The sequence below is a fragment of the Bicyclus anynana genome, chromosome 1 (genome assembly GCF_947172395.1).
Source record: "Bicyclus anynana chromosome 1, ilBicAnyn1.1, whole genome shotgun sequence".
Lineage (NCBI taxonomy): Eukaryota > Metazoa > Arthropoda > Insecta > Lepidoptera > Nymphalidae > Bicyclus > Bicyclus anynana.
Window position 1 is genome coordinate 9,213,855 of NC_069083.1, and position 13,851 is coordinate 9,227,705.

General features: G+C 35.8%; 1 protein-coding gene across 3 annotated transcripts in view; it reads left to right on the forward strand.

The window, feature by feature from the left end:
* The first annotated feature begins 3,428 nt into the window (after positions 1-3,428).
* LOC112049616 (long-chain-fatty-acid--CoA ligase ACSBG2) overlaps positions 3,429-13,851 on the forward strand; it is a 37,490-nt gene continuing 27,067 nt past the window's right edge. For 2 of the 3 annotated variants that reach the window (XM_024087577.2, XM_024087578.2), the window contains exon 1: positions 3,429-3,570. In XM_024087577.2, coding sequence (XP_023943345.1) covers positions 3,538-3,570 — 33 coding nt within the window. In that variant the 5' untranslated portion in view covers positions 3,429-3,537. Of the gene's footprint in view, positions 3,571-3,724; positions 3,959-13,851 lie in introns of those variants that run through there. The other variant, XM_024087579.2, reaches the window with a different exon arrangement.

A 13,851-nucleotide genomic window follows, 5' to 3' on the forward strand; every position in this document is an offset into this window, starting at 1 on the left:
TATGTCATTACCCAAAGACGTACACGCACATCTTATCTTAGTAGGTACCTACGTAACAAGCGCATGCTGTAAATGGACGTGGACTTAAAAAAATATTTACTGTTTTTTTTTCATTTGAATCCCTTAATTATGCCTTCATGTTCATTTTGGAAGTGTAAAAACACAAGCCACAACATGAATAAAGAGAAATGTGTTTCGAGTGATGACGTACCTACTCAATGTGCGAAACCAATGACAATTCCGCGACGCTTTGAGGCCCATCTAACGATCTACGATGGATGTCTAATAGTATAAAATCTTTAAATTGAAGATTTATAGACTACAATCTACAGTATCAAGGTTACCTATGTGTCAACCTTGGTTGATACATAGGTAATCTTAATACATAAATGCGAAAGGTCATTCATCACGCTAATATTAAATATTTAGTGCTACACATAGAATACTATCTCACGTAACCTAAAAAAATAGAACATTATAACTATTATAATGTTTTAACCGACTTAAAAAAAGGAGGAGGTTTCCCAATTCGACCGTATATATTTTTTAAAATTTTTAGTACCGATTTCATCTATACCGTTTGGTGCCGGAAAATTCGCTCAAAAAATAGTTCCTTTTATTCAGGTATGTTTTTTTAGTGAAATAATTTTTGATGATCCTAATCTGAGTGGTTACCTGTAGATTAATATATTTTACAAGTTGTAGTGATGTTTATCACACTATCAGACACGTCCAATTACTACGCATACCAAGTATACCTATATACTTATTGTACATAGATATTATAAAGCTGAAGAGTATGTTTGTTTGTTTGTATGGACGCGATAATCTCAGGAACTACTGGTCCGATTTGAAAAATTCTTTCAGTGTTAGACAGCCCATTTATCGAGGAAGGCTGTAGGCTGTATATTATCTCCGTACTCCTATGGGAACGGGAACCACGCGGGTGAAACCGCGCGACGTCAGGTTGTTATCAATATTATTATAGAACAATCACAAGTTCCCATGTTCTACAGATTTTAATGCTCATTAGGTATACTAATTGGAATCCCAAGTACCAACAAAGACTTTTTGGCTGGTGGGAGGCTTCGGCCGTGGCTAGTTACCACCGGCAAAGACGTACCGCCAAGCAATTTAGCGTTCCGGTACGATACCGTGTAGAAACCGAAAGGGGTGTGGATTTTTATCCTCCTCCTAACAAGTTAGCCCGCTTCCATCTAAGACTACATAATCACTTACCATCAGGTGAGATTGTAGTCAAGGGCCAACTTGTAAAGAACAAAAAGAAAAAAAAAACTTAGCGTAGTGGAATCCTTTCGAAACCCTCTTTTAAGAGAACTTAATGGGTCTCGTCTTGGGCTTGGGAAGGGCTTCTTCAACTAACGATCTAGCGATTAAAGACATGATTCCTCGTGATATCCTGAATATAATATTGTTTAACTACTTGCGTTCTATAGGTACCAATTTGGACTGCCAGAACCTGACTTGTGTGAAAAAATGTTTTACAGTACTTACAGAGTTTATGTTTCTTTGTTCCTGCAATAAAAATATTTTTAATTTTAGTAATTGACGTTTGTTATTTTTGCCTAAACAAAATTATCAGGTGTTGGCGCACCTAATGGTTATAATTGATGGTTTTACGTGTTCTCTGTTGCATAATATGATGACATCAACATAAAACTGAAGAATATAAAACTAAAGAAAATAATTGAAGAATATTTGCCATATCCTTTTAAAAATGCGCTATTTTCCCGTTCCTCTCGTATTAGTTCGTAGTACTTTTTTTTTCTGATTGTGTAAGTAGGCTCCTTAAGGGACCTCAACGGCGTCACCGGGGGGTTTGAGCGAGCGCAGAAGCATCGATGGGGTCCGAAGGCAGAAGCAGTGTAGATGGGCGGAACGACTCTCTAAGGGCGTCTCGTCTGAGACTCGAACCTCGGCTTAGAGGGCCGTTCGGGAAGGATGTTTTGGCCTGAGTGTATCAGTCCGGGCGCGTGAGCACATTAAGTATGGTCAAGCGGGTAGAAATCAAACCCAACATATCGTCTCGGTGGTAACTGTGATCATACTATTGAGGTCTCAACTTTGCCTTTGGTCTTCAGCTTATGGATTTATTTTAGGTATTTAAATACCGGGCTTTAGTGTTATGTGTGTTAAATTGCCGTAATAGCTCAGTGGGTATAACCTCCGTCTTCGAATGGAAGAGCGTAGGTTCAAATCCAGTCCGGGGCATTTCAGTTATGTGCATTATAAGAAATTAAATATCATGCGTCTCAAACGGTGAATTAAAAACATTGTGAGGAAACCTGCATAGCTGAGAGTTTTCTCTAAGTGTGTGAAGTCTGCCAATTGGGCTAGCGTGGTGGACTATTAGTTTAACCCCTCTCATTTTGAGAGGTAACTCGAGCTCAACAGTGAGCCGAATATAGGGTTGTTAATGATGATGAGTGTTCTGTAGCACAATTTTTGGTCTTATGGTTATATCTCACATCCACGAGTTACAGCCTTTGGGTTATTTCGTGGGTCAAATAATTCCTTTTTGTACCTATATTTAAAAGGAAATACCTGCCATGTGTAAGCAAGAAGGTACGTTGCCAAAGAATAGTACGATCTTGGTTTGCGTAGGTTATAGGTATTTACAATCTGTTTACAAATTACCTATAAGTACTTACATATGACAACAATGACAATGTTTTTGTTTACGAATCGCTCGGTGTAAATACAATACTAACTTTGTGGTGCCTTGGTTTAAAGCAGACTAATTTTAGCTTAAGGTATTGCGCTTTTGGTGCATCTTTGTATTTTGCTCTTGCTACGTACCTACGTCTTCGGTGAGGAGGTTCGTGGTTATCTTGGATTGGTTTCGATACTTTTACGATTACAACTTGACTACAACCAAGATTGTATTAGTTGTACGTGTGCTATGTACTCGTATTAAACGATTGTTGAGTTTCTTAACGGATTTTTCTAGGGATCTACCGTTATATATCTCTACCTGTGGTAGAGTCACTAAAAGCATTCGAAGTTGACGTTACAAAAGTGCTTGTAAATTAAGCCTACTTCATAAAGTACCTCATGGTAGGTCTGTTTTATGTGAGAAAACCTTGCAAATTAAAAACTTAACCCTTTCACTTACCCACTGCTTAGCTAAGTTAACTTTTCAGAAGCATGAGTATGAATATAATCTTCTTGAGAACAATTAAACAGGTAGTGGATATCTACATCGATATCAACATAAATCCACACATTTTAGCTAGTACGCACGAAATGGTTAGGTACTATATATATGATAATAAAAAAGCGGATTTAATTGCATTAATAAATTCACAAGATAAGATTATGCATTAACTTCTACTTCTACCTATATATTATAGGATAATTATTAAAGTACTGCGTCAATTATATCGACGTCTGATAATGCAAAGCGAGTTATTTTATCAGTTCCGCGGGCTAACAAGTCGCGTGCGGTTCGCGCAGACGAGGTCGACTGTGTCTTCTTAGTGGTCGTAGTCTGTGCTGCAAAGGAAGACCAACGCGATGGAGAGAGCCAGCGAGAGGAATAACGCTGTGGTATGTGATGCGAGAATTAAACACCTCACGAAATACATACTTTTATTGTAAAAAGTGATTTATGTACATATCCAGGAAAACTGAACATCAAACGCGCTGAGAATGACGTTCAGCTGAATGCTGAACTTTATACTGTAGAGTGGTGTGATAGGGCAAGCCGCCAGTTGGCTGGCGCGCTCGTGTCATAGCGGTCGTAGTGAAAACGCAATTCACATAGTTTTCCTATTCAGCTCGATACATAAACGCGACACGATTTAAGGTTATACATTTCAGGGTTAACATTTGATTATCGTAGTTTATTTTTCTATAAATAATTATGTGATAAGTGCAACGAAGTGCCAATACAGATAGAAAATTAATTGAATCATCTTTATTTATTGAGTTATCGGTAAGAATGTTTTCATTAAAAAAAGTTTAGCTACGTAATGTTAGCATTGGATAAAAATAACTGTACATCATTGTAGCGTACTGTGATGAAAAATCATTACTACCTAATTGTTGTAATTATGTTCTTATTTACCTGTTTATAATTAGTATAACTATGCGAATTCGATTATATGGATCGAGTCACGGCGGGTGGCAACTAAGCAGGCTAGAAATTATAGAGTTTAGCAATAGCAACTATTACTATAATTTCTATATTGTGTACGTACGTACTTTATGTACTATTGGTGTTATTGCCTGGGCTGTTTCCTTACTATTTCGGTCGAGTCAAGCATAACGCAAGCGCACGCGACTCTTTACGTCACAACACCTCGGACCATAGATACCTGTGATAAACCCGTTACGCCCGTTATCTGCCGAATTTTACTCAATATGTGGTTTGTTTGTTTACATTACGTAACACACAGTGGCGTGCACAAGGTGTTTAACTAGAGTATGCACTACAAACATATCGGCGTACAAATTCTAAAAGTCTTCTACAATACAGGTTTGTAAGTCCTCAGAGTAGGCAGTGTATTTTTGCATATATGATGTGAACGCCACTGGTAACACACATGTAAACTCAAAACTACACAACTAGGAAAAATATTTATTTACACAGACATAACAGAATATTTCTCAGATCTTTTTTTAATAAGACTAATATAAACAAATTCCCCTCTAAATATTCGGAAAGACTGTAAATAGGAGTGGTTACGATAATAGTCCAGCGGACGGAGATCGAACCCAGGACCTGTATATATCATTATCATCATCAACCACTTTACTGTATATATCATTATCATCATCATATCAGCCGATGGATATAGATGGATCACTGCAGGTTATAGGCCTTTTGTAGGGACTTCCAAATATCACGATCCTGAGCTGCCTGTATACAGCGAATCCCTGCGACTCGCTTGATGGATTTATGGATCCCATCAATGAGATCATCATCATCAAATGAGATTGAAAATTCAAAGGTTTGTCAGTCCGTATCTACTCATGACAGAGAATAATAGGTACAAGCTCATGGTACCACTATGGATTTTTTTAAACAATAATTACTTAACATCTTCTTTAAATATGACCAATGTTCCCGCTCCCCACCAACAAGTCGGGAAAGACCGGGATAGCCCAGTCGATATGACGATGGTTCGAATCCGGTCCAGGGCGTGCACCTTCAACTTTTCAGTGATGTGCATATTATGAATTAAAAAATGTCACGTGTCTCAAACGGTAAAGCGCGATCGCGTGGAAAGGTGCCTGCCTGAGAATTTTCTTAATTTTCTATACGTATGTGCCAATCCCCATTGGGCCAGCGTGGTGGACTATTGGCCTAACCCCTCTCATTCTGAGAGGGCACTCGTGATCAACAGTGAGCCAATGGGCTGCTAATGATGATGATGGGGTCTTTGAGAGGTAACAAAAGTTCAGTACCTTAATCGTTCAAGTATCTACTTATAAAACGTAGGTACCCTTTCTAATTTATTCGGTTACAAAAGAAATCATATCCCCAAACACCAGACACTTAACTTCTTGTCAATAGTAAAAAGGAAGTCTCCATAGCTGCCTACCACTGAGGTGCACCAGAGCCGAGTTGGAAATCGAACCCAGGTCTTCTTGAGAGCCAAAGCACTACTGATTGCTCTAGGAAGGTCGTTTACTGACCGAAGGTACTCGAAGGCCGCTCAGAGATTTCGTTTCTGACGGGTCGGAATCGAATGGGAAAAACTTATTCGATTACAATGGCTTCGTTTTTTGGCTCATCACTACAAAGACAAGCAGTTGGCATAACCTTGAAACGGCGCAGTTCAACAACCTTGGACGCCAGTTCGAAGTTACATCGCCCATTCGATCACGAACTGTCAAAAACGCAATCTCTAAGCGTCCGGACATTAGGCACCTAATGTAAATAATTACTGCACATCTTGACAGACATTCTATCACATTAATAATACTTACACTGTAATTTTGACATCCATACATTGATTTTTATTGCAAGATCGATTACTCAATGATTAGGAGTATACGTAACTATTTAACATAACGTAAAGAATGATTAATTGATTTCAAATGATGATACATAGTGGGCACCTGTCAAGTATTTATAGATTTTTAATTTTACAAGGAATGCGCAGATTTTTTTTTCCAGTATTTATCTAGGTGTTGCATTGATAGGTAGGTAATGTGTTACGAGTATTAGTGTTACTTGTTAGCAGTGCTGTGTTACCTTCATACATTTGAAAAGGTTCTGTAAAACAAGTAGGTATCATTATACTTGGCGTCTTAAAAACTTTATTAATATAATGCAAAAGCATAAAAAGCATAATTTCTTTTCAATTTACGAGTTACTTTTTCTATATATATATCTATCTATTTAATTGTTTCACTTGGTTAATCTTAATGAAGCAAAGACTGTGTGTTACTGCAGCTTAAAATAAATCGGAATTTGTATTTTTGTACTTAACGAATAAACTCAAAACTATTGGATTATCAGGGATTAAGGTAAGCATTATTTTATTCCCGTATTCCCACGGGAATTAAAACTACGCGGTTGAAACTGCGACGTTCTGCCAGATATTATAAAGATGGAAGATTTGTTTGTTTGCATTGAATAGGCACCAATTTCTGGTAACACATAACAATTTTTACAAGTGTAACTTGAATAATTAAGGACTTTCCATACAAAATTTCAACCCCTGTTTCACCCTCTATTGAATTAATTTTTACGACAAAAAGTATCCTATAACCGTCTGCGTATTAGGGTCTCAAATCGTGCCAAGTTTCACTTGAATTCATTCAATAGGTTCAGCGTGATACCCGGTCAACAAAAATACGGTCAGAAAAGAAAAAAAAAATATTTTTGGCTTTAGTATCGATTATATACAGCCCTTCAACACAAAATTTTCATTTTTTTTTTTTACAAGTTAGCCCTTGACTACAATCTCACCTGATGGTAAGTGATGATGCAGCGCAAAATTGAAGCGGGCTAACTTGTTAAAAGGAGGATGAAAATCCACACTCCTTTCGGTTTCTACACGACATCGTACCGGAACGCTAAATCGCTTGGCGGTACGTCTTTGTCGGTAGGGTGGTAACTAGCCACGGCCAAAGCCTCCCACCAGCCAGAACTGGACCAATTAAGAAAACCTCAATCGGCCCAGCCGGGGATCGAACCCAGGACCTCCGTCTTGTAAATCCACAGCGCATACCACTGCGCCACGGAGGCCGTCAATATTCAATGTACAGAACATAATTGGACCTAATTGGAATTTTTACAAGTAGACATGTAGGAGTGCCATGTACCTACTAAGGATAGATTAAATTACCTACCAATCTATACTTATAATAAAACTGGTTGAATAAATGTATAGTTATTTACAATTTGAGATTTTACTTATGCCATTGGTAACAACAAACGTTAGCGTGCCATAACGGACGACAGCGCCATCTAGAATCTATACATAAAATACGAATTCAGTACATTTTAATCATATAGCATTAATAAATAGTTAACACGAAATCACGTGACTTAAGAATTACTAACAATTAACTAGTTGTTCAATATATACAGAGTGTCCCGTAAATATTATGACATACTTTAAAGGGTGATATCTGACTTCAAGGCCTACTAAATTTCGGCTAACATATATTGCGTTATTTTAGTAGGCCTTGATGTCTGCTATCAATCTTTAAAGTATGTCGAAGTATTTACGGGACACTCTGTATAACTGCGAAAGGTCGAAAACCACTTGACGTACAAAGGTGAAATTTGGCAGGGAGGTGGTTCATAGTTAGTAAGCATACACTAAGAACGGATTTTGGGATAGGGCCGGATTAAGGAGGTCTAAAGGCGTATGAAGCCGCGGGCGTCCGCTAGTCAAGCATAAAATTAAGTACTTTCCAATTTCCAACACGTTATTAACAATTTATAAAAAACCATTTTTAAGATTACCTAATAATTAAATAATGTAGACGTACATCATTGTTATTGTACGTAATATTATACAAATTCTAAAGCAATTTATTAGAACTCAAGTAATAACAACATATTTGACTAATAACAAATAAAATTACTTCAGGAAAACCCAAGGAAAACTGTGTATAAGGACGTTACAACATAAACCATTATAAGACGACCTACCTATTTACCTAATTGTTATTGTTTATCTTAGTATGGTCACTCGTTATTTTATACTACAAGTTTAGGTAAGGTACTACTAAATGCCATGTATGTAATGGTAACGGAAAGTAGGCTTAGTTTTTTTTTTAAAGAATATTTGCCATATTTTTTATAACATGACCCATATTCCCATTCCCCTCCAACTAGTCGGGAAAGACTGTGCTAGGAGTGGTTACGACAATAGACCAACGGGGTGAGAATTGAACCACCACCCCTCGAACCTTACCGTTGAGCTATTGAGTTCATAACAATTGATAAATACTCGTAAAATATCTGCAAATGTTTATAAGTTTCTACAATATTATTAGAACGTTAAATAGGACCTCCTGGGACCAAATTCAGGACATAATGTCCTGTCCAATGAAGTCCAGAGCCACATGGATCAAGGGTACGAAATATGTCGATATTAATTAAATATAATGCTAGCCACCAACCATCCAATATCCTCACGTGCCTGCAGCGCTAACAGTTTGACATATACGATAAAACTGATCGTGTGTTCACGCAGATCGCGGCTAAAGGTAGCATTCGGTTCTTGGCGACCGCGATCTACGACCGTGACCGGGTCGTACGACCCACTGCTTAGTCTGTGTCACTAAACAAATCCCGGTCGCGCGACGCGGTTTCGGAAGAAGAAGATATATGCATGTATGTATGTATGTTTGAGTACCTAGATACAATCGCGTGGCCATCATCACACTGACACGCGCTGTTGTCTTGTCAGACGTATTGCGTGACGCACTTATAGGTATACCCATCGCAGAATGGAAACGCGCTTTCCGCGTGTCTTTATCTAAATTGTACATGCGGCTTAACATAAAAGTATTACTAATAATCACCATAAATTACACTTGATTACTTTACGTTTTTTCCACAGGTGCTAAGTAGTATTATAACTTAACTAGTGGACGCCCGCGACTTCGTCCGCGTGGAATAGGGATGATGACAGTTTTTTAAATTGTATATAAATTAAGAGTATACTAATAGTAAAGCAATTTTGTAAAAGGAACAGGGTATCTGCGATCATTACTTTCGGAGCTACAGGGATTTAAAGAGTCAGATTTGCGGCGCTGCCGCGGATCCCTGAAAAACGCCCCATACGAAATGGCTCGAAAAAATGACGTCATAGGCAATGTAATGATCGTTAGATTTGTATGTAACAAAATTACAAATATCTTTGTTATTTGTGCGTTTATCTTTATAGTTCATATATTAAAAATTGTCTCATTTAATGTAAGGAAGCTAAAACTGTATGAATTTTCATCTAATTACGATAAAAAAAATTTAATAGTTTTTGAAATTTTATAATCTCATTTATTTTGCAAATATCCAGACAATCTTTGCTTTTTATGTATAAATTAGTTAACATTGACCCTATTTACCCGAATGTATCATAAAAATCAATATATTCAAACCTAGTCATCATCCCCATTCAGTTTTTCACAAATCCCGCGGAAACCATGGACTTTTCCGGGATGAAAAGTAGCCTATGTGTTAATCCAGGGTATTATCTATCTTTTTTTTAAATTTCAGCCAAATTGATTCAGTACTTGTGGCGTTAAAGAGTAACAAACATCCCTTTAAACTTTCGCGTTTATAATATTAGTAGGATATCTTTACACAGGTACCTAATACTCGTATTTATCTTCCAGAAATGTGGAAGTTTGTCAGAAATGTGGCAAGGTGTTTCGATACTTTATTAACCGACTTCAAAAAAAGAAGGAGGTTTCTTAATTCGACCGTTTATATATTTTTTACTACTAACTGCCGTTTAGTCATATTCTGTTACGGTCTTAATTCAATATTTTAGTTAGCAAAATATTATTATCATGCCCAAAGGGAAGGAAATTGGCAATGCATATTTTCAACACACTTTCACCGCGCCTCTGCGTGACGTCACAGATGCACGCGTCTTTGTTTGGATACAAAGGAACTAAATACGTTCACTACACATATCTACTTCACATAGTAATTTATATGTATATGAAGCTATAAAAATATCTCGATATAATAACATCTTACAATGTTTTTTCCCACGCACACTGCACACTGCTTTAATTTAGGTAAAGCTATTTTAATAACACGTTTGTAATTAATTAAGTTAAGACGTATAATAACATTTTTTTAGAAATCTAAATGATAAGAACTATTAAGTTAATAGGTACCCACACAGTGTTGGATATCGACATCTTCTCTACCTAGGATTTGTATAGAAAATACAGTTATTAAAGTTTACTTCAGCCTTTAGGGTTGTAGGACAAGGGTTATGTCTATCCCCTCCAATTTTTCTTGTAAAAAAGATGCCAGTGCTAATGCATCATCATTATCATTATCATCATCATCATCATCATCATCATCATCATCATCATCATCATCATCATCATCATCATCATCGACTCACTGTTGAGCACGGGTCCTCTCAGAATAGGTGGGGTTAGGCCAGTAGTCCACCACGCTGGCCCAATGCGTATTGGCAGACTTCACTCACGCAGAGAATTAATTAGGCTAGGCAATGCATATGTATAATCCAAAAAGTTATCAGATATCATGGAGAGCCAACTCTATGAGCACCACTCTCTAACTTTCACAGCGAATAGAGTTCTGTGTGAAACAACGCTCGCGTTTCTATACAAACACGAAAATTTGTGGCTTGACCGCTTCTTTACTCAAGAACCTATATTTAGGAAGCTAATGTCACCTACACACGATCAAGTTTGCATTCAAGTCTGCAGCGCGCTTAGGGATGTGGGCAGTAAAAAAATATCGAAACCATACGCATAACGATATATCGTTATTTTTTTCACTTGTGGCATAACCTGTTGGTCCACGTGTATTGAACATTAAATTGCAAATTAAAGAAACATTCAAACCAAAAAACAACAGCCTAATGTGATAACCAACTCCAAGTAGGTATCCAGTAGTGAAACGTGAATTTCCAAAGTTAGTCACCCAACTTGAGCCGAGTGAGATTAACAGTATACCACTGATTTGCCTTATCTAGACCCACTGTCATCGATCATTGTACAGCAGCTTCAGTCGTACTTAAATACTTATTTATCCGAATTTTGTGATAAGTTAAATTTTGATGTGCATGCAATGCATACGATGCACGTGTTGTGTAGGTAAGCACCAAGATTAATTATGTCGCGAAACACAAAAACGTTTTGCACCTAATTCGTTTTAATAATAACATAATGACTAGGGCTTATGTACCTACGTATCGGTGAATAATATAATATTTTAGACATGTTTTGTCGTCATCCGGCAAACGATATCTTATCTATATCTATTTAATTCCGGCTGAAAACTCCCTCTTTATAATTAACAGCCGCAGAGTTTAACTTTCATTAGTAAAATTAAGCTTGCATTGCATATAGGTGCCTGTATAAATACATTTTTAAAGTAAAGTGTCTGTGTTTAATAATTTCTAATACAAAATTATATAATTGAGGGTAAGGTTTAATTCCACTCTGTAATAACGTTGGTGATTTTTTGTACGAATAAAAACAATGTAGTTTTTAAAATTATCATCTTTTTTAGTTGTCTCGCATCTCAACCGTGAAGTCAGTATCACATAAAACATGTTTTTATTAAGTATAAAAAAAATAGTAGGTACGTCTACCAAAATAGAGATTTTATGTAAAACCTTGTACCCAGTAAAGTAAAGTATGTAAATACTTTACCTAATATTATGTATTCTGTGTTAAAACTTAATTTTGGATTCCAAACTATTGCTATTTGGAATATACTCGCACCTATTAAATGACCTAAGATTTTTATAAATATTTGGAATTATTACCGTGTATTATTGATACGTAGCTACAATGAGACCTAATCACCTAAATCACTGAAGGGAAAGAAAACACTAACTCTTATAGTTACTTTACAGGATAGAGGGGTAGAGACTAGAGGTATGTTATTTATAAATTAAAAAATAAATATTTGTTGCTTATAAATTTTGTAGTAATGACGATAATGTATATAACTTATACAAAATAAATAGATAATATTACTATACCAATACCAATACCAACACAAACATATTTACTTATTTGTTGCTAGGAAGTAGCAAGAATGTTGCTTTTCGATTTAGTGTTCATCAGTGCATGCGTAATTAGTACCCAGCCGTTGAAAATAATTACACTGCATAATGTAGAGTTAATAAAATTATTTGCAATTACTTACTGATCCCTCAACACAAAGCATCAATTCACAATTGGAACAATAGTAAGAACACACAGTCGTTAATTAATAGCTATTTCTTAAACCTTGAGCTGTAAATAACAGTGTAGAACAAAATAAACATTAGATGTACCTAATTATTGGTCTAGGATCTGAATTAGAAACGACCTTTATCAATGATTCTTGGAAAATGTTATAAACCATTTTATTTTCAGCTCGTACCCCATATATCCTGTAAAATTAAATAGATATAATAAAACTGTAATAGATCCAATTTGGAACCTACTTTGTTGGAGGGCAATATATGTATAAACGATACTAAAGCCAAAAATATAATTGTTCGTCTTTCTGTTCGTCTGCCTGTCCATCTTTTCGTTGACCGGGCATGACGCTGAAACTGTTTAATGAATTCAAATAAAACTTGGCACGATTTGAAACTATAATACGAATTAGATCATTATAGGATACTTTTTTTTGTGAAAATAAAATCAGAAGGGAGTGGAATATTCCTGCATTTTCAAGTTAGATTTGTACCAGACAAATAGTAAAAATAAATCTCTTTTCCAAACTATTAATAACCATTTTTATTTACTTTATTTTATTTAATATTAACTTCTGATTCTTATTAAATAAATTGAAAATGACCTTAGACTTCGTCAAGAATATGACCTTCACTACCTAGGTAATATCATTTAAATATTTAATTGGTACTTAAATCTCAAGTGATACCCAGGTACTCGATTTATTATAATATTCTAAAAATAGATATTTAACGAATACAATTGACGTAGAACTATGAAATTGGCTAGTAGGTAGACATTGTTTTTACAACACACACACAAGAAAAAATCTAAAAACTGAACATAATAGGTATATAATTAAATCTTAAAAAACAAGCCTGAACTATTTACAATGATATACGGAACCCACGGTGTGTGAGACCGACTGGCGTTTGTCTGATTTTTTACACTTTTTCTACTTTAAGTCGCAGAAGATAATCAGATAATATCGAATTAAATAGTAAAAGTTAATTATCCATATAAAATCATATCAATTTATCATAACATATTCTACACCTAAATACTAAGCCTGGTATGGGGGTAGGTAGTACCTAATACTATCATACTTATCTTATTTTATCATATCTATAACGCACATAATAAAGATTACTTAACTCTTTATCTTAATTCTGATCCAAGTTAATCCAATAAACATGTAACTGAAAATGGCGAAAAATATAGATGAATAACACCTGCTCGTATACTACTAGTAGGTATCTCTAAAGCTAGCCACTCACGATCAAGTCTGCAGGACACTTGTCGATTTAGGCAGTGAAAACACTACCGAAACTATATATTTAGCTATATTTGGATATTTTAAACGATAAGCCTCCTGTAGACTTGACCGTAAACTTGATCGTGAGTTGTTGGCGTTACGTAGAGATCTTAATAGGATAATATTTACTAAAACAAAATAAGTAGGTATAGGTA